Genomic DNA, 22,277 nt, shown 5'->3' on the forward strand with positions numbered 1-22,277 from the left:
GCGGAAACGCTTGGTAGAAGGTCTGCAATATTCCCCAATGATGATCCGCATGTGCTGTGCACGTGCTGCGGAAATTTCCGCTACGGATTATCATTGCGGAAAAATCCGCAGCACGTCCATTAATTTTGCGGAAACGCTGCATAATTGCCGCCATTGACTTGCATTCAATCACATTAATATTCGCATGACTCAATGTGCACATGCGGATATTAAACGATTCAATGCACGGATGGTACCTGGGTCTGGAGAAGAGGAGACTCTCCTCCAGACCCGGGTACCATAGTACCTGTAGTTTTTGCCGGTTGCATGGATTTATATAGTGTGACCAAGTCGTTAAGCACTTTCCTAGTGATGCTAAAATAGCTTGGAAAGCGCTTGACAACCCGCATGCAGAAATGCAAGTGAAGAACGCTTCTACCTGGCAGGAAAAACACATGTACAATCCGCATGTGTTTTTCCTGCCAGGGAGATGCTGAAAAAATCTGGAGCATTTCTGCTTCGTGGGACTTAGCCTTAAGGGTATATTAAAAAAAACTTCCAGTCACAAGTTTCTGCATTGAATCTCTTGCATATGAAAACACACATTCTGCAGTTTTTTTTTTACATGGTGTATTCAGACACATTTAAACTTTGTTTTTGTTTTGTAATATAACTGCATTGTTTAAAGCTTGGTCATGTGAAATGTGATAGTTTATGTGAAACATAAGCCTTTCTTTGAGTTTGGTGATATTTAGAAGAATGCATTCAATGGGTTAGCTTTTTTTTTTTTTTTCATTCCTAGATGACGATGTTGACCTAGAGGCTTTGGTTAATGATATGAACTCTTCGTTGGACAGTTTATACTCTACATGCAGCAGGGTGACTGATTCTGTGCCACTTCTAAAAAATGGTCAGCTTAATCGGATCCCGCTATCAAACTCAGGAGCCAACACTCTTCCGTCCATGCCACAGAGACAGAAAATGCAGCGCTCCCAACCCATGCAAATTCAAGCAGTAAGGTACAATGACCCAATACCTGCTTACATTTTTTGTATGAATCTGTAACCAACTTTTTTTTTTTCTTATTGATCTCATTTTTAAAAAAATATTTAAAAAAAGGTCAATGTTGAATTGACAGGTTTTTTGTGTTTTTTTTTTCTTTCTTTGCAGTCATTGTCCACACATAATGGGTCTATTGTTAGGTTTTAGTGTGGTTTCCTACACTGCAGTTTTTAGAAAGGAATTAAAAATGATAACGTATATCTCCTTGCTGGATATTACTATGGCTTTGGCTCAAAAATTGATGTGGCTGTAAATACTAAGTTAACTGTACTCTTTATAATCTATAATTTTATTTATCAGATGGGCACCACGGTGTTAAAGGGTACTGGTCTTCTCAAAAAAAAAAAAGCTGGTTTACTTGAGCAGTGGCTACAGGGTATAAAATGAAGGTTCCCTTTTGCTGCTCTCATGGGGTTATTGGGGCGGTGCAGGGGGCCATTAGTCACCACTCATTGAGTGAGCATTCTGTAATAGATTCCCTGCACACAGACTGCCTGCTCTGTGCATACGCTGCAGTGCAGGTTGTCAAAGTACAAGGGAGCAATAACTGCAAGCTCACTGTGTAGTGCGCGATGACTAACTGTGCACTGCGGGGTGACTCTGAGAAAGCGGCTGTAGGGAGAATAAAACATAATTTTCTCCCTGTAAGTGTAAGGGGGTGTATAGAGATGTGTGTTGGTGATGACTGAGTGGAGGCCACACCTGTAACAATGGCATCTGACCACTAGATGTCAGTGACACTCGCTGTTGGTCTAAATTTTATTAAGTGTTCGCAAAACAATACTTGAATAATTTTATGAATGCTGCGATGCAAATAGACGATTCACATGCAAAGAGAAGCAAATACTTCGCCACCTCTATTCCAATTTGATTCACCTTTTAGAATATATGCTCCCAGATCAACGGTGGTGCGTTACCAAGTATGTAATCATAAGACTTGAAGAAAGGAATAAAGGTAGCACTCGCCGATATATCTGAAGAGATCCTTTATTATCACCAGTAAAGCATGCTGGCCAGTGACTTGGGATAGCGACCCCGAGGGGTGTGCGGAGGAGTGAGGGTGAGGACGACGGCCATTTCGCAGGGACCCGTTGAAGCGCCGGAAGGCAGCGAAACGGCCGTCGTCCTCAGTCTCACTCCCCTGCACACCCCTCGGGGTCGCTATCCCAAGTCACTGGCCAGCATGCTTTACTGGTGATAATAAAGGATCTCTTCAGATATATCAGTGAGTGCTACCTTTATTCCGATCTTCAAGTCTTACAAATAATAGACGAACTGTGCAGTGAAAATGCAATTTTGCTGCTTGATTTATAATCTTTCATTGCATCATTGCTCTGCCACTCAAGCTGAGGATGGATAAAGTTTTGTTTGGTGGAGAGGGGTTGGGTTGCCAGGAAGACGGAGCTGGGACGTGACGCGTGTGTTCTGGGAGCTCCTGGTGGTTGAGGGAAAAAAAGGAAGGTCTGGTTCTCCCCTTGGAGTGCAGCGGTTTCGTGCCCCTGTGATTGGTGACGTCTGGGACCATAATCCTCTATTTCTGTTCGGTGAAGAGCGCTGGGAAGTTCAACAGTGGGATAACATTGAAAAGAGCCGGCCATCTTGTGAAGTGTGACACTGCATCCGCGGAGGGTAAAGCACCCTATGTTTTAAAGAAGGATGAGGTACCTCATGATCTTATTTTAAATTTTCCCTGACCAGTCCAACGAGTTAGTTAGGGTCAGCTAGGTGTTGAGACCAATCTAAATGACTAGTCTCTATGGGACAGTGTCAGTGAGGCACGAGCTGTGTTCATCTTGTCATCGACTGTTGATAGCGCAGTGCGAAGTTCAGAAAGGCCGCAGTCTGTGGTGAAGCTCCCAAGGCACCCACCTGTCTGGATTGAATTTCCCGCAGAGCATGCCAATCAAATGAATTTGCTGTCTGTGTTCTTGTAAATGGGAATTGAATATGGTTGCTTATTTTATATGATCTTGTTAGGTGAACTTGGGTTCGAATACCCCTAGCTGTACAGCTGAGTTTGGTCATATTGGGATCCCAGAAAGTTTATTGATTGGGAATAGTATTAAGATTGTGAACCAGGAGAAAAGACACATTACGGCTTCCCCTTAGGAACTAGCCCTGTTTAAGTCCGGACACATTTAGGGGAGAGGGGTGGCATTATTGGAAAGACATCCCCTTACTGGGACCAGGAATATGTGGCTGTTCTCCTGGTAAGAAAAATAAAACACAATTCTTTTGTACGAGTTGTTGGGTTAAAAATGTTACTGTTTTATTTTATTCACTTTTCTTCCCCATACAAACAGGGGCGAGTTTTGTTACAATAAATCTTGTTGTTTTTACCACCGTTTTTCTTTTGAAGCTCATCTTTCATGTCAGTGGCATCGCTGTATCAAAACGGAATCTTACCCCCGCCGTTAGTAGTTGGGGCCTTTACATAGCCACTGCTCCAGTAGGCCATCCAAATATAACTTGTTTTCACTGGGCAAACCTTTACCTCCCATTAAGGCTATGTGCCCACGTTGCGGACCTGAAGCATATTTTTTACGCTTCTCCCTGGCGGGAAAATCGCATGCGGATATTACATGCGGTTTTCCCGCCAGGTAGAAGCGTTTGTGAGGCGTCTTTGCATGCATTTCCGCATGCGGGTTATCAAGCACTTCTCCAAGCATCACTTGGAAAAGTGCTTGACAACTTGTTCAGAATGGTAAAAAATAAAAAAATAAACTTTATACTCGCCTTCTGATGCATTCTCTGCCCCGTCCGGAGTCTTGAGCGGCTCACGCTGTTGTGAGCAGGACCTGCGGTGACGTCATTGAGTCATGTGGTGGGTCACATGACTCAATGACGTGGCAGGTCCTTCAGACAACAGCGCGACGGAGGGAAAACATCAGAAGATAAGTATAAACTTTATTTTATTCTTTTTTTTACAGGTTCTTTGGTACCCAGGTCTGGATGAGAGTCTCCTCTCATCCAGACTTGGGTACCATCCGCACATTGATTCCGCAGCGCTTCCGCAAAATTAATGAACATGCTGCGGATTTTTGACCGCAACATATACGCTGCGGAAAAATCCGCAGCATGGGCATTGACATTGCGGAATGCCATTGGGGACCATGGGGTGCGGATATACATGCGTTTTTCAAGCGTTTACGCTGCGGAAATTCCGCAGCATATACGCTTGAAAAACGCTACGTGGGCACACAGCCTAACAGTATTGTTAACTAGCTGATTGGTGGGTGTCCCATACAGATTGTCAGAACTGGGCATTTTTATCCCTGGTAGAACTTGTATCCTCGTTATAAAATAAAGCTGCAGATCAGATGCCTGACCACTATTCCATTCATTCTTTGAGACTGCCAGAAAAAGCAAAGTGCAGATCCATCATGTCTGATTTCACACTGCCTATCCATCGGTTTTCTAGAAATGAGCTGCCTCCAGAAATGTGTGGCAGCAGCGGTCATAGGTAAAACTGGAGCGCTCAGAGCTGAGCACAGTGCCTATGTATGGAAGAGATGGCTGTGTGATTGGGGGCCTTGCATTACACTACATAATGGGTATCATTTATCCCTGTTCGTCAGGATTTTGAGAGAATAGGCTTTTTGCAAGGGATGTCTTTTTTTTTTTTCTCATGTTAATTTCAACTTCTACCTTTTGTGTAGGCTGCCAATGGTGGGCATCTTCCACTTTGTTTTTTTTTTCTTTATTTCACACGGTTATAAATTACCCAAACGCAGAGCAAATCATATAGAAAATGCAACACAAAGTAGCCCATCCTATACTAAAGGACACTTTTACATACAATTGCAGCATGAAGTCCTATGGAATGTACCCTGAACTGTAGGTTGCATTCACACGTTTATATGGGACTTTCTAGTGCGGTCCGTTTTCTTTCTTGGGACAGTGTGCCGTCCGTAGTTTCATTAGGCCATGCACTCATCAGTTTAAAAAGACTGGCTCCAGTCCGTGAGCCTCAAAGCATGTCTTTATTCTCCTCTGTTTTCCCGATCAGCCTCTGCCATTAAAGTCTGACACGATCAGTGAGACCAAGATGAAACTAGGAAGACAAACTTTATAATGGAACTCTGAAATACAAGGTCTTCTGTTTTAAATGATGCATTCACGCTTTGTTCACACACAGCGGTTTTTTCTTCTGCAGCTAAAATCTGTACTCTTGGCAGTAAAAAAAGCTGTGTTCAAAGCCATTTCATGGCGATTTCGCTGATTTGTCAACTTTTTTTTGGGCAGGCTTTTTTGTTGTGATTGCATGTGCTTTGTCTACAGTACAGATTTAATAAGTTATTTTTATTCACCAAAGTCTATTAAAAAACACCACAAACATTAAGGGTTTTTTTTCTTTTAACTTTCTATTGGTCAAAAATCACTGAAGGAATGGACATGGTGCAGGTTTAAAAAGCGCTGCAGTTCTTAAATTGTCAGTAAAAAAAAGCTTGTGCATGAGATTTCTGAAATCTCAAAGCTTTTGCTGGTACTGTAAGGCGATGTTCACGCGTTGTTGTTTTTTCTGCAGCAAAACCTGCTCTCTTGGCAGTAAAGTTTCAAAAAGCCTCAAAGCAGGGTTTCCTAGGTTTTTGCTTAGTTTTTTTGGTGCTGTTTTTACAGCGTTTTTGTCACTGTCCATTTGTGTTTTATGCATGCTGATTTTTTTTTTTTTTGCCGCTAAACTTTCCTAATTCAATTTCCTCAATTTTGGCACAAAAAAACACAGCAAAACCTGATGCCTGCGTTTTTTGCTGAGTTTTTGCCTTACCCAATGGGTGAAAAAATGCTGAAAGTGATATGCTGCATTTTGCAAAAACACAGCTTTGACAACCGTCAGAGAAAAACCAGCTGTATGCATGAGATTTCTGAAATCTCAGATTTTGCTGGTACTGTAAAATGCCGCTGTAAATTTGCATAAAAAGAACCAAATGGCAACGTGTGAACCTAACCTAAGGGTATGTGCACATGTTGAGTATTTTGTGTGGACAAATTTCTGCACCATTTCTGCCTCTTGGCAGGATAAAGCCGCCTAAAAAAATGTGTTTTGGCACATTTTTTGCCTGCATTTTTTTCAGTGCATTCAATGGGTGAAAAACGCAGGCAAGAGCGCACAGAGAATTGACATGCTGTAGATTTTCTGCACCAAATCTGCAAGTCTAATACTCAATGTGTGCATGACACTTAAGGTTTCTCATTCAGTTTGCTGGCATCAGGTTTTGCTAGCCAATCTACACCAAATCTGCAACATGTGCACACAGCCTAAACAGCTTTTAGGCCATGTGCCCACGTAGCGTTTTTGTGACGTTTTTACGGCTGTGAAAACTCTTGTAAAACAGTCTGCCATGCAAAGCAATGTGAATTCGGATGTGCTGTGCACATGATGCGCCAATTAGCGTGCCAAATTCGCGTTGCAAAACGCAGCATGACCATTTCTACCGCGATTACGCTGCAAATTCGCGGCCATTGAGGAACATTGAAACGCAGCAAACCTGCAGGTATATGTGGATTTGCTGCGTTTCAATGGCCGCGAATTTGCAGCGTAATCGCGGTGCGTGTGGTACCCGGGATGGAGAGGAGACTATAACTCCTCTTCATCCCGGCTACCACGCGGTGAAAAAAAGAACTAAAAAAGTTAAAAATAAACAAAACCTATATATTCACCTCTCCAGCGGCCCCCGGTCTGCTCCCGGCCATGTCCTCTCTCCTTGGCGTCCCGCGGTGTACTGTCAGGACCTGCGGTGATGTCATTTAGTCAGCTGATGGTCACGCGACCACTGACGTCGACGGTCAGGTGATGGTAGCGTGACCATCAGCTGACTAAATGACGTCACCGCAGGTCCTGACAGTACACTGCGGGACGCCGAAGAGAGGATCACAGGATCGCTGCCGGGAGGAGACTGGAGAGGTGAGTATACAGGTTTTTTTTTTTTTTTTTTTAACTATAGATGCTGCATTTAAAGCATCAGTTGTTCACACATTATAAATCCATGCCGGTTGCATGGATTTATATTGTGTGACCAACTTGTCACGCACTTTTCCAAGTGATGCTCAAAATCACTTGGAAAACTGCTTGAAAAACGCATGCGAAAACTAATGTTAAAACGCTTCTCTCTGGCAGAAAAAACGCATGTAAATCTGCATGCGGTTTTTCTGCCAGAGGCAAAAACGCTCTGGATCAAATCTGCTACGTGGGCACATAGCCTTAGTTTGCATAAAAAACACAGCATGTGAACAGTCAGTCGATGGGTAAAATTAGTCAATCTACCTGCTCTAATGAGAAAGGGATCAGAAAAGGTGATGCAAGTAGGATGACAGCTGAGGAAAATATTAGTCGGCGTCTCCTGGATGGTAACGCTCACACTGATGGGTGAATCTAGGCTTGTCTGTAAATTCCAACCTTGTTTCAATGGCTGAGTGGGCAACTTATTTCTTTTGTGGGTTCTTCTTTGTCAGCTGTTGTGTACGGATTTAATAAATTGCTTTCTTACATGCAGCCTTTTGCGAGGACTAAAAGAAACACTGCAGCCGCATATTCATGCAGAATAGCAAAAGATTCAAGCGATTTTCCATAACTTTTAGACTTTTATTGCTGCATGTCTTAAATATGGACAGTCTTTTGTAGCCCTTATTACACAAACCTCAAAACTTTGCTTAGCACTTGCAATTGTAGCCAGTTTCATGCAAGTGGCTTCACGCAGTTTTGTAAACGGATAAATGAAAGTACCCTAATGTTACTTTCATTGGAGAAGAAAATCAAAGGAAGAAAAAAAAATACTGCAATATAAAGTTAACATGTTGGTTATACAGCATAGTGAATCCTGTAGTAGTATTGGTAGAACTAATATTTTATCTGACTAGGCCTTTTCTTATTTGTAATCAAACAATGCCTTAAAGGGGTTGTGCGGTCCAAACTGATAAGTCTGCAGTCACTGTATGACTTTATACTTATCAATTCTCCCAGCGCACGCAGTGCGGGGATTCCCTGGTATCAGACTCTGTAACGGATGGTATATTTGAGTTATATGTGCTCCTGACCAGTGTGTGTTGGCCACGACCACTGGACAGAAGTATGTATAGCTCATATATACCCTTCGTTACTGGGCCTGAAACCGGCGAATCCCTGCAGCGCACAGTGCTCTGGGGGGGATTCAGAAGTCTGCAGTCATACACCTAGTCAGTGACTGCAAACTTATCGATTTGGACCAGACAGCCAATTTAAAGGGCTCTGTCAGTAGGATCCTCCTTCCTAAGCCTTCTATATGGGCAGCAGGTCATAGGAAGCTGAATAAAATGCCTAGTCTCTGATCTTATGTTTTAAGAAAAAACATGGATTTATCTGAAATATGTAAATGAACTGCTATGGGCCGGACACTGATCTGCATGATGGTCTTTCTACAGAGTTTTTTGTTTTAAATTAAAAAGTGAGTTACCAGTGTGCGACATGTCAATACAGGCATCACTCTCCTCAGCAGCCTATAACCTGTATGCCCATATTAAGTTTACATAGGTCAAATGTCGTGACAGATTCCCTTATAGAGAGTAATCGTTCACCAGGTTTTGCTTCTTAATCTGAGAGCAGTAAAATGTATTAAGAGACCCTGATTCCAGCAATGTATCACTACAAAGTATAATTTTTTTTATCATTGCTTTATTAGCACCGTATTATCACTAGTGGACCACTTGGGCTGTTGCTGGGTAGTCCAACCATGTTTCCACCACTGGCAGCTTTTTAGGTTCACACTGTATAGGCATAAAGCTACCAATCAGTGGTGTGGACGCAGTTATACAGGGCTCCGCATTCAGAGAACTGGTAGATCTGCAGCATCTGAAACAGGGACGTTATCAAAACTGCAGCAAAGAGTCCAATAAATGATACATTGCTGGAATTGGGATCTCTGCCCCTACACCATGCTGCTCCCAAAGGAAATCTTACTAAGTTATTTGTGTTTAAAGTTTACTAAAAATATAACTAAATATTTAAGTGGTTCGACTGAATGAAGTTGGCTTTTGGACAAATCCAGATTTTGAATGCTTTTGTATATTCTGGTTTACTATAAAACTACCTTCTAATTCCGAGCTTTATTATGGAATTTTTGTAGGAAGCGGTTTACTTAAAAAATAAAAATAAAAAATAAAAAAAAACCTTTATTAGACTATAATTTTCACTTTTTAGACGACTTCAAGAGGAACAACTGCGCACCTCATCATTACCAGCTATTCCAAATCCTTTTCCAGAGCTTTGTACACCTGCAGGCTCCCCAGTACTTGCACCAGGATCCTTACCTCAAAATCAGCCTGCCAGCAAAACTGTAAGTATCATACATGTTGTGTTTTTAAAAGGCAAGCAAAATACAAAACTCTCAAGTTTTTAATCAATTTAGACTTTGATATCACCCATTCCACAATATTCAAGGCACAGATGTTGGGGAAAAGGATCTTTAACTTTCTGGCTGTGTTCCGATTAGAGAAGCTGGCAGAGCAGCTGGTGGGCACATGCCTGCTTGTGTATAATCGCATATGAGCGGTCACATGAACTGAAGCCCAACGGTGTGTACTTCAGGCCAGTGTGGCCAAACCAGTTTAAATACAGCATTATACAATTTTAAGTAATTTAAACAATAAACTCAAAACCCCAACATCCCAAACTTAAATGTAGTATTTATTTTTGCAAGTAAGCAAATACATCATTTAATGTATACAATGTCCCTCCCCCAACCCAAGAGCATATTCATGCGCAGGCCTTAATTGTAGATAAGAGTTCATGATTATAGTATGTGGGCCAATAATAGAGACAATTCTGTGATTACAAGTGATAAAATTTGTGACCATGCATTTTTAATTAGAACTCGTTATTGGTGACAGTTTGCTTTTTCTTTACCTCCATTGATGTGTAAGTCATTTTACTTAAATAAAATTGTCATTTAGAATGAATGACACCATTCACTTTACCATTAGGCTGTGTGCCCACGATGTGTTTTTCAGGCGTTTACGCTGCGGAATTTCCGCAGTGTAAATGCTTGGTAAACCTTACCCCTTGGTCTCCAATGCAATTCCGCACTTTCAATGCCCATGCTGCGTATTTTTTCGCAGCATTTATGCTGCGCTCAAAAATCCGCAGCATGTCCATTAATTTTGCGGAAGCGCTGCGTTTTTGCCGCCATTGACTTGCATTAGAACGCGCCAATTCCGCAAGACTGCATCAGTACTTGCATAATTGGCGCGTTCTAATGTGCGGATGGTACCTGGGTGTGGAGGACAGGAGACTCTCCACACCAAGGTACCATAAAAAAAGAATAAAATAAAAAATAAAGATTATATTCGCCTTCCGACGGCCCACGGACTCCTTCTCTTCGCTTGCTGACAGATCGCTCAGGACTGAAGGACCTGCGGTGACGTCAGTCATATGACGGCAGGTCTTTCAGTACAGCGTACCGTGAGCTGCCGACAGCCAGCACAGGAGCGCAGCAAGACAGCGCGGGTCATCGGAAGGTAAGTATAGGTTTATTTTTTTATTTTTAACCATTCTCTCGGGTCACACTATATAAATCCATGCCGTTTGCATGGATTTATAGTGTGACCTAGTTGTCACAAGCACTTTCCAAGTGATGCTAATCGCTTGGAAAGCGCTTGTCAACCCGCATGCGGAAATGCCAGTGAAGAACACTTCATTCCGCATGCCCCTGGCAGGAAAACGCATGTACAATCCGCATGTGTTTTTTTCTGCCAGGGAGATGCGGAAACACTCAGGAAAAAATCCTGAGCATTTCTCCATCGTGGGCACATAGCCTTATAGTACACACATGTACTATAAAGTGTGAAAAATTCCAAGTAGGGTGAAATAAATGTGGGTGGGGGCGCTTAGTTCAGTAATCCTTGGGTTTAGCTTTTTACAGCATTCAGTGTGTAATTAAATGCATGCTTACAGCGTTCAGAACATTGCAGCGGCATACACCCTGCCAGACTAAGTGTCAGGCAACGTTAGGACCTTCCTGGTGGGCGGCGTTGCCTCCCTCTGCACTCCAGCTCCATTACTTAAATCTTTTCCTGCGGGCTCTGGGCAGGCTGCATACTGTACTGTTCCATCTCCAGGTAATGGGTGACTTAACAAGATGGGGGCCATGTAATGTCTATACATCGGGCCCACTGTATCATATGTGCTGTATGTACCCTGTGTACTTTTCCACATTTTTTTTTTTTTTTAACGTTGCACCCACAAACTTAAATATATTTTATGTGATATGCCAACACTGAGTAGCACGTATTTGTGAAGTGTAAAGGAAATGAGACCTGGTTTTCTCTTCATTTTTAAGAATGTAAATCTGAAAATTATGACTTGCATTTGTATTCACCCCCCGAGTTAACGCTTTTATAGGACCACGTTTCGCTGCAATTACGGTCTCAAGTCTTTTGGGGTATGTTTCTCCCAGCTTTGCACATCAAGAGGCTGAAATATCTGCCCATTCTTCTTAGCAGATTAGCTGTAGCTCAGTGAGATTGGATGGAGCGTGTCTGAACAGCAATTTTCAAGTCTTGCCACAGATTATCAGTGGAATTTGTCTGGACATTGACAGGACCAGTCAAACACATGAATAAGCTCTGATTTAAACCATTCCATTGTAGCTCTGTCAGTGTGCTTGGGGTGGTTGTCATGCTGGATGGTGAACCTACATCCCAGTCTCTAGTCTTTTTTCAGCCTCTTAACAGGTTTTCTTCTAGGATTGCCCCATAACTTATATCCATCCATCTTCCCATTAACTCTGACCAATTTCCATGCACCTGCTGAAGAAAAGCATCACCACAGCATGATGCTGCCAGCATGTTTGACGGTGGGAATGGTGTTTTCAGGGTGATGTACAGTGTTAGTATTCCACCAGACATAGCATCTTGCATTTAGCCCAAAAAGTTCTACTTTGGTTTCATTTTGATGAGAGCTCCTTTTTCCACATGCCATGTAGGGGGACAGCTAGCATGTGGAAGAAGTGGTCAGATAAGACCAAAGTAGAACTTTTTAGGTTAAATGCAACACTGAGGCAGAAAACTAACACTGCTTAACACTTTGAAATCTCCATCTCCACCGCCAAACACAGTGGTGTCAGCATCATGTGGGGATGCTTTTCAGCAGTGGCAGGGAAGCTGGTCAGAAAAATCTGGAGGAAAACCTGTTACAGGCTGCAAAAGACTTTAGACTGGGGTGTAGGATCATCTTCAAGCAGAACAAAAATACTAAATACTGCCAGAGCTACAGTATAATGGTTTAGCTTAAAGCATAATCATGTGTTTAAATGGCCCAGCCAAAGTCCAGACCTAAATTCAATTGCGCATCTGTGGCAAGACTTGAACATTGCTGTTAACAAATGCTCACCATCCAATCTTGCTGAGGTAGAGCTAGTTTTCAAAGAATAAGCAAAAATTTCCCCCTCCTGGATGTGCAAAGTTGGTAGAGACATACCCAAAAAAAACTTGCAGCAGTAATTGCAGAGAAAGGCGGCCCTACAAAGTATTGACTTTGGGGGGGACTGAATACAAATACATGCCACAATTTTTACATTTATATTCTTAAAATATTCAAAAACCCTGAATGGTTTCCTTTACACTTCACATATACTTGCTACTTAGTTTTGGTATATCACATAAAATCCCAATAAAATACATTTAGGTTTGTGGGTATAATGTGAAAAAAATGTGAAAAGTTCACTGGGTAAGAATACTATTTTAAAGCAGTTCAAATCAGCCTCCGCATATTCTATGTGATGTAAACAGCATAATTAAGTACAATGGCTTGTGAAAATTTTAACACCCCCCTACATGGCATTTTTCGTGTTGCTACCTCACAACCTCAAATTTCACTTTTTCTTTTTTTGAGGGGTTGCATCAGTTCATGTTAAGATCATGCCTTCAACTGAACATTTGGTTTTCTTTTTATTGTGAAGCAAACCACAAATAGGACAAAATAACTGAAAACTTCAGTGTGCATAACTATTCACCCATCTAAAGCCAGTACTTTTGTAGAGTCTCCTTTTGGAGCAATTACCACCTGCAGGTCGCTTTGGATAATTCTGAGCTTTCCACATATTGCCACTGGGATTTTTGGCCATTCCTCAAGGCAAAACTACTCCAAGTTTAAATGGTTTCCTAGGGTGAACATGAATCTTCAACTCTGACCACAGATTCTCAATTGAATTAAGGTCTGGGCTTTGACTAGGCTGCTCCAAAACGTTAACACTAGTAATGAGCGAGCATGCTTGTTACTCGAGTTACGAGCATGCTTGCGTGTTTCCCGAGTATCTTCAGCGTGCTCGAGTGTTATGTTTTAGTCGCACTGTGTTCATGATTTGCGACTGACAGCTTTAATACATGTGAGGAATGTCTGTTTCTTAGGCATTCCTCACATGTATTAAAGCTGTCAGTCGCAAATCATGAGCACTGAGTGACAAAAACATAACACCGCCGCTGAAAATACTCTGCGAGCTCTCGAGCATGCTCGCCGAAAGGGTTAACAGAACATACTCGCTCATCACTAGTTAACACGTTTCCCCTTAATCCACTCCAGTGTTGCTTTAGCTGTATGCTTTGGTTCACGGTCTTGGAAGGTAAACCTCCATCCCAGTCTCAAATCGCTGACAGACTAAAACCGGTATTACTCAAGATTATCCCTGTCTTTTTGCACCATCTATCGTCCCTTGAGCCAAACCATTTTCCTGTTCCTGCTGCGGAAAAACATCCCCACCTCATGATGCTGCCACCGCCATGTTTCTCTTTGGGGATGGTGTTCTTGAGGTGATGAGCGGTATTGGTTTGGCGCCAGACATGGCATTTGCCTTGGTGGCCCAAAAGTTCAATTTTGGTCTCATCTGACCTCAGCACCTTCCTCCATATATTTGCAGAGTCTCCCTCATGTCTTTTGGCAAACTCAAAACGAGCCTTACAATTTTCTGTCCACTCTTCCATAGAGGCCACCTGTCATGTGACTGTTTGATATCCTGAGGCTGGGGGCTCCTTCCCAATCCCTAAAGCTAGGGGCGCCCTTGCTATCCCTGCTCCCGAGATTACTTCTAATGGTGAAGACGCTAGTGTCATGTACCTTGCTGAGCGCCTGAATCAGCCTTAATCTGACCCCCTCCCCCACCCAGCGAAGTGGGGAGTAGTTGTATAGAAGAATACATAAACCAGACTAACAAGGGAAGACTTGCTGGGATAAATGTAAAAAAACAATCGTACAAATATGAACTCAGTGGAACACCAGGAAGTTAAAAGGAAGGATAAGCCAAATAGAGGATGAGGATATGCACACAAACAAATCACCAAGCAATAGTCTTTTGAACAACACTCCAAAAAACCTGTTTAAATGGGTTATCCCAAGTTTGGAAGTTATTCTCCATCAATGTGGACCTGACCGCTGGGACCCCCATGATCCCAAGAACCGGAGCTTTGAAGAGCACCATGTAAAAGGAGCTGTGGTTTATCATAGGCACATTTATATGTAGCTCTTCAAATAACTCCTGTAAGAGTGGTGAGGGGCATTACTAAGTAAAACCAAAATTCCATGATCGGGGGTGATGGATGTTGTAGTATGTGGGGTTAGTGTGCCAGGGTTTTTTTTGTCCCACTCTGGCCTGGATTTTACCAAATGGCTTTTGTAGAATCACAACTTTGTGTGTTTACGAGGGACGGGCATGGTTGATGAATTGGGGTCAATGTGCCTAGTTTTAAGAGGAGGTGCAACAATATCAAAGTGTTTATGCCATAAATATGGCATAAAACACTTTGAAAAGTTGCAAAACATTTGAGCAATACAATATTTCTCAAAAAATTCTTGTTTCTACTTACCTGCCTGTTCTGCCCGGTGCCAATCTCCACCAGCAGAGAGCAGTCAGACTGTTCCTGCCAGCAATTCAGCAGCTTCCACTAATGTATCTACAGCAGCGGCTTCTCTTCCGCTCTGACAGCTGGCTTCCCACAATTGGGCAATCGGCATGACTGTCACGCCCTGTCGACAGAGCAGCGCGGAAGAGAAATTGCGCCTCTGATGTGGAGCAGCTGAATTGTCAGTAGGAGCTGTCTATTGGTAGAACAGGCAGGTAGTTGACGACTATCTACCTGTTAGTTTTTAGGCCGTAAGGAAAAAAAAAAGTCCTGGATAATCCCTTTAAGTAGAATTTGAAAATGGTCTACTCATAGGTATTGATAAAGTAAAAGCAGCTTGTGTGTAATATCCAGAACAATGGTCATTTTGCATAAAATTTCATGGGTTGCCAATTTTTACTTGTTTTTTACCTTATTTTATGAAAATGTGATTTGGTTATAGCAGAAAGGATGGGGACGGATATACCCATGGGACAAAGGCTTGGTTCACATTATCTGAAACCACTCAAACTTCATGAACTTGCATTAATATAGTGCTCTTTCGGCGAGTGCTTGGTCTGGACTGTCGTAACCTCAAAAAAAAAAAAAAAAAAAATTCTGATGGATTTGTGCTGGTGAATGCAGCACAGTCACTGTGGACTCTGGTTTCCATCATGGTAGTATTTCTTTTTCAGACCTGCATGAAAAAGCACAGCTTGGTGCTCTCCAGAGAGCAGTGTATCGTTTGAACCTAGATGTTGGCAGAATGGGTGGGCCAAAACTACTTTTATCATTCAGATGACATCTTACTCATTCTACATGATCATGCTGGGTCTTGATACTTTACAATAAAGGTTAAATCTATTATTTTCCCCTTCTCACATGACTGAACCACCTCAGGGTAGCTGCCAATCAAGGACAGGAAACCTACTGAATAAAAGGGCTGTACCTCTCCTCCGCATCGGTATCTGATACTAAAACCTCCAGGACATTATGTTCAGGGGTTTGGAACAAAAGAAAAGACGCACATTTCCTCTTAATGAAAAAATTAAAATGTTCATTAATAGGGAATGGAAGAAACCTGAGAAAAGGTCTGCTGCCCTTGTCATCGAAAAGGAGGTATCTGTTTGAGGAATAAGTGGCCATGTGGGACAAAACCCCCAAGATGGACATGGCAGTGGCCAATTCATCCAAGATATCTACCTTGCCCTTTGAAGATCTGGGTACTGTTAAATATCCTCCTTGATAAAAAAAAAAAAAAAAAAGTAGATCTGTTTCTAAAGTAGACATGGGAGTCTTCGGCAGGGGCATTAAAACCAGCAGTTGCTGCATCCTGCATGGCCAGATCAATGATTTGATTGCAGCAGTTAAATCAGTTTAACAATGTCCCTAGGCATAACATCCTGTCTAATCTCCCATTGCAAGGAGCAGCTGCTTTTTTCGCAGACTCCTCGGCAGACTCGGCCCTGCCGACCTGGCTGCCAACCTCACTATCAAATGTCGCCTGTAAAGCACTATGGCCCAAGAGCTGTCTGGGGAATGTTCAGTCCCAAGGCCAAGCTGTACTCTATTCAATGCGAAGGAGAGTTTGTCTGTGGACAAGCACTAGATACTAGATATACTAGACAAAGTGGGAGACAAGAAGAAAGGATTTTCCAGTGTATCTGCCACAATATAGGAAGCCCTTTCGTATAGGTATAATCGGAACAAACCCTCTAGAGATCGGGGAGATGGAAAGATGGGAAACCAAAAAGGTGGAGGTTTCAGGTTTGGAGGCAATTCCACAAAACAAAGCAAGCCTTCCAAGTGACTGGCTTCCCCAGGTAGGAGGAAGGCTGTCCCACTGCCTGCCTGAGAAAATATTTCATCCAGCACCTGGAGTCTTGGGATAGTACGGTCAGGGCTAAGGCTGGAATTCAAGTCTGTTCCCCGGCACACCTTCAGTATATCATCTGAGGGGTTGCAGGACACAATTGGCTCTGGAAATGGAAGTTTTGAACTGGTGCAGAAACAATTCCTGATGGTGGTACCAGTGCATCAGCAAGGGAAGGGATTTTAGTCTATCATGACCCTAAGAAAGGCAATGTCACTAATAGGGACAATGACTTCTTGTATTCCAGCAGTCCAGTAGGCCAAGATGCACTCCAGGCATTTGCAACAGAACATTCTAAGGGGTGAAAAAAAGACTTAAAGTCTGTTTAGAGGGAAAGATGACTTTCCCTGGTGACTATGACATGGTGGATGGAAATGGAGAATCTGTCATGAGGAGTCACTTGGTCATATCAGATCAACGATATGACAGACACAAGCTGGGATGTATGGGGAGCGCATCTGAAGGATTGCATAGTTCAGGGAATCTGGTCAAGGACCGAGAAGCTATTTGTCAAACATGAAGGAGTTGCTGACAGTAAAAAAGGCAATAATTAAGTTCCTTTCCTTCCTGCAAGGGCATCATGTTTGCATCCTATCAGACAATCGGACAACAGTTGCCTACATGAACAGTCAAGGGGGCATGAGATCCCGCTCTCTGGTGAAAGATCCTTCAGTTTGTGGAACATTGTTTAATACCGACAGCACTTCACATAAAGGGGGGAAAAAAACAAAAGAACAGATTTCCTAAATCGACTAAAACCAGGAGAATGGGAACAAAATCATACAACATTTCAATAGATAGTGGATTGTTGGGGCCAGCCAAATATAGTCCTGTTTGCAAACAGACAAAACAGGAAAATGGGAAAGTTCTTCTCTCTGGATCAAAGAGAAAACCTGTGCATTGGATGCTCGACCGATTCCTTGGGACTTCGACCTGGCCTATGCCTTTTCCCCATTGATGTTGATCCCGGCAGTGTTGAGGAAAGTCAGGGAGGAGCAAGTGAGGATCATTCTGATTGCTCTATTCTGGCCCATGAGACCATGGTTATCATGGATAAGGATGATGTCTGTATCGGAACCCTGGGTCCTCCCAGATGTTCCGGATCGCCTCAACCAAGGTTCAGTTTTTAATCTGCAGAGGTTTAGGCCTTCATTTGAAAGCCTGGAGTTTGAAAGGGCATTTATTCGGAAAGGATTCTCCCCGAACCTAGCCTCTATCTGCACAAAACCAGTAACTAGGATATATATCGTACAACCTGGGCAAAGTTCTTGGCTAGTTGGGGGCAAACCCTGGAGGGTAGAATACCGATAAATGTTATATTAGAATTTCAGCAGCAGAAGGGAAGGAAGGGAGACAGAGATTCTCTACTTCGTGGGTAGGCGGAGCCCCATAGGATAGTCACCTCAGATTGGAAAAAGACGACCGGCCCCTCAAGTATATAGGCTCCTCCTACTCCCATGTTCATCAGTCTTTTTATCTGAGGTCTCAGAGGAGAGTCGCTGCTTCGGCAGCTCCTCAGAAGAGTTATTTTATATCCAGCGAGTCCTGGACCCCCCGTTGTCTAGAGGTCTCTGGGGGTCTCGGCGCTGCGGAGACCCCTGACCCTCCCCTGGCAGCTCTGTGTACCCCTTGAGGAGGTTCCCACTTATGCCTGCCGGCCCCGGGGGATACAGGGCGCTCCCTGGCAGAGGCGCACACCACACATGAGAGGGTCCCTGCGTGCTCCGCCATAGGGGGGAGCAAAGAGCCATGGCGCCACACATCCCTGAGGATCCCTGTGGCGTTCAGCCGGGTAAGTGCTCTTTGGTCTAAAGAGTATCTTTGACGGCTACGGCAAGTGTACTGCCTGTGTTTCTCGTCTATTTCAGACGCTGCCTTGACTGGGGAGCAGAGACGGAGGCCAGTAATTTTTATTTTTTATTTGCGCATGCTTTTTCGTTTTTGCTTCCTGCCTTCATTGAGGCAGGAAGCTCCCTGTATTGGCGCGCGTTTTCTTGCTTTTATTGACTTGCTTCCTGCCTTCATAGAGGTAGGAAGTTTTCTGCCCTCATTTTTGTTGTTTGAATAAGGCGGGGGGCGTGGCCTAGCGTCTCCTGGCTTCCTGCCGTCATTACTTAGGCAGGAAGCGCTTAGTTGAGCGTGCGCTGGCGGTCCCTGCTTCTCCCTCCGGCGTCCAGCGGCGCCTCCTGCTCTCTGCTCCTCGTCCGTCCACACACTTAGAAGGAGCGGTTGCCGCAGTACCGGTGAGTCCCCTCTGCCTCTGGCAGGGGTTCTTTGTCAGTGCTGTCTCTCCAGGCTACCTATTAGGAGTCCTCAGGAGCACTGCCGCTTTCTCTCCTAAAGGTATTTACTTCACTGACCTTTTAGGCTGTGTAGTATTATAGTTGCTGTGATGTTAACCCCTTCTGAAAAAGTGGAACTTTAGGGGAAACACATGGTGTTTAAGGGAGTTTCCCCCTATTGATTTTTTGCTCGGCATTTCTGGGGTAGCTCTTTTCTAAGGGTGAGCTTTAACCCTTCAGAGCCTGTCACATATATAAAAAAAAAAAAAAAGGGAGTTTTGAAAACAGGCTGTGCAGCTTTCACACTTTTTTTGCCATCCTTGTTGTACATCCTGGCATCTGGTGTGGGTGGCATGTCGGATCAGGGGCCTGGGAGTGCGGATCGGTCTCCTGATCCGTTTCAGGTTCAGTTGCACGCCTCTGATACACTCAGGCCTTCTTCTACATCAAATTCAACGCTCAGTGATGTTAAGCTGGAGGCGCTCACTCGCTCCATTGATAGTCTCTCTTGTCTCCTGGGACAGTGGGTGTCAGCTAGATCACACCCAATGCCACGAGGTAAAAAGCGCCGCAAGACTATGGTGGCGTTGTCTCCCTCGCAGAGCGCATCAGAGGCTTCGGATTCACCAACAGATTCGGTTGATGAAATTTCTGAGTCCGAAGAGGAGGATCAACAGGATCGCTCTGTTTCTCTTTCTGGTCACGTAGATGGGCTTATTAAGGACATGCGGGAAGTATTAGAGCTGTCTGAAGAGCCGACAAGACCGTCTAGGTCGGACCGTCTGTATCAGAAGACGCGCCGTGTTCGTTCTACATTCCCTGCGCATGAGGAACTTAACGAAGTGGTGGAGAAGGAGCGTCAGTGTCCGGATAAACGCTTCCGAGGAACGCGGTTTTTTGATGCCCTATATCCCTGTGTCAAGGAGATGGTTACTTATTGGGTTCCCTCTCCTGAGGTGGATATATCTCTGTCTCAGCTGACCAAGTCTTCCCTGCTTCCTGTTAAAGGGAGAGCCAATCTTCAGGATCCTTTGGACAGAAGATCGGAGTCAGCGGCGAAATCCATCTATGAAGCCGCGGGTCATGGTTTCTGAGCGGCCTTGGGGGCCATGTGGGCCGGTGAGGCTTCTCTGTGGTGGTTGGATCAGCTGCGTGCGGCGTGGCAGGATGGGACTTCGCGTTCAGAAGTGGAAAAGCTTTTTCAGCGAATGGAAGCTGTGTTATGGCAGAGATGCAGTACTGGACACTGCTTCAATTCTGTCCAGGGCTCAGGCTTCGGCAGTCACGATTAGAAGAGCTCTGTGGCTTAAACAGTGGACCGGGGGTGCAGTATCCAAACAGAGATTGCTTAGTCTGGCATATAAGGGCGGTCAGCTCTTTGGTTCTGATCTTTCGGAACTAATTTGCCAAAGCTAAAGCTAAGGATGTTACTCTGCCTGGGAAAAAGGCAGTGGCATCCACAGCCAGCAGGACAGGGCCCGGCAGAGGTCTTCGGTCCTTTCGGGCCAGGGGACGATTCAGTCAGCCTTCTTGGAGATTAGGTCGTCCCTGCCTTTCGGGTTGGCCTCAGCTCCCAGGGTTTTTACAAAAATTCTGGCTCCTCTCATGGCGCTTCTTCGAAGATAGGGGGTTACGATCTGTTCATAGTGTCACCCACAGCGGAGGAGGCAATAGCGGCTCGCGATCTCTCCCTTCAGTACCTGATGGACTTCGGGTGGCTGATCAATTGGAAGAAATCGTCATTGGAGCCAGCACAGTCCATTCTTTTCCTGGGGATGCAGTTCGATACTGTTCGGGCAGTTGTGTCCCTGCCTCCTGTCAAACAGACGAACCTTCGTCTTCTGGTCCAGGCTATGAGGTTGGTGCTGTCAATGTCCCTTTGGGAATGCATGCGCCTTCTGGGTCAAATGGTGGCAACTATGGAAGCAGTACCATTTGCACAATTTCATTCCCGGGATCTCCAGAGCCTTATTCTGACCCATTGGGATCGATCGCTAACTTCTCTGGATCACTCGGTCATTATCGCCCGCAGGGTGCGAGAATCTCTTGGATGGTGGTTACGTCCGGAGACTCTATCCGTGGGGAAATCCTTCCTTCCTTCCTTCCTTCCTCCGAGATGGTCGGTGGTGACGACCGATGCCAGCCGGACAGGCTGGGGGGGAGTTTGGAACAACCTCTGGATTCAGGGAGTCTGGTCGCCAAAGGAGTCGTCTCTCCCGATCAACATTTTGGAGTTGAGAGCAATATTTCTCTGCCTCCAACATTGGGCGGTCTTATTGAGCGGTCTACCGGTCCGGATCCAGTCGGACAACGCTACGGCTGTCGCGTACATCAACCACCAAGGCGGGACGAGGAGTTCCAGTCTCATGTCGGAGGTCTCTCGGATCCTGGTCTGGGCCGAGTCCAAAGTTCCAGCAATCTCTGCAATTCACATTCCAGGGGTGTTGAATATCTCGGCGGACTTCCTCAGTCGCGAGCAAGTGGACCCTGGGGAATGGAGTCTCCATCCAGAAGTGTTTTCTCTGCTGTGTTCCTGTTGGGGGACTCCTCAGGTGGACTTGATGGCATCCAGGCTGAACGCCAGGGTTCCGACGTTCATGTCCAGGTACAGGGACCCGGTGGCGGTGGATGCTCTAGTGGCCCCGTGGGGTCAGTTCAAGCTGATCTACGCGTTTCCGCCGATATCCTTACTACCTCTGGTGATCCGACGGATCAAACTCGAAAGGGTATCAATTCTGATAGCACCAGACTGGCCGCGGGGGACATGGTATTTGACGCTGGTGTCTCTTCAGGTGGCACCTCCGTTTCCGCTGCCCCTTTGCCCGGACTTGCTCCCTCAGGGGCCCATTCGTCATCCGGACCTGAGGTCCCTTCGTTTGATGGCGTGGCTCTTGAGACCGAGATCTTGACCCGTCGCGGTTTTTCGCCCGAGGTCATTGCTACCTTGCGGGCGGCCCGGAGTCCAGCTACGTCCAGGATTTATCACAGAACTTGGGAGTCTTTCTATTCATGGTGTTCTGGATCCTCAAGAAACCCGAGGGTTTTTTCCATCCCCAACTTCTTGGCCTTTCTGCAATCTAGTCTGGCCAGGGGTTTGGCAGTTAGTACGGTGCGGGGACAGGTATCTGCACTTTAGGAAAGCTATTGCCTCTCGTAGGGATGTGCGCTCTTTTTTTCGCGGAGTCGCACGTCAGTTTCCGCCACGGAGGGCAGTTGTGGCTCCATGGCGGCTTAATCTA

At 44.7% G+C, this 22,277-nt stretch overlaps 1 protein-coding gene across 10 annotated transcripts in view; it reads left to right on the top strand.

Moving 5' to 3' along the window:
- GRB10 (growth factor receptor bound protein 10) overlaps positions 1 to 22,277 on the top strand; it is a 302,376-nt gene that overhangs the window by 191,260 nt on the left and 88,839 nt on the right. For 7 of the 10 annotated variants that reach the window (XM_073678326.1, XM_073678331.1, XM_073678325.1 and 4 more), the window contains 2 exons: positions 782 to 998; positions 9,215 to 9,350. In XM_073678326.1, coding sequence (XP_073534427.1) covers positions 782 to 998; positions 9,215 to 9,350 — 353 coding nt within the window. The remainder of the gene's footprint in view (positions 1 to 781; positions 999 to 9,214; positions 9,351 to 22,277) is intronic. The other 3 variants (XM_073678334.1, XM_073678333.1, XM_073678335.1) reach the window with 1 other exon arrangement.

The sequence above is a fragment of the Phyllobates terribilis genome, unplaced genomic scaffold, assembly GCF_046119375.1.
Source record: "Phyllobates terribilis strain yellow unplaced genomic scaffold, ASM4611937v1 Scaffold_4__5_contigs__length_816908805, whole genome shotgun sequence".
Classification (NCBI taxonomy): domain Eukaryota; kingdom Metazoa; phylum Chordata; class Amphibia; order Anura; family Dendrobatidae; genus Phyllobates; species Phyllobates terribilis.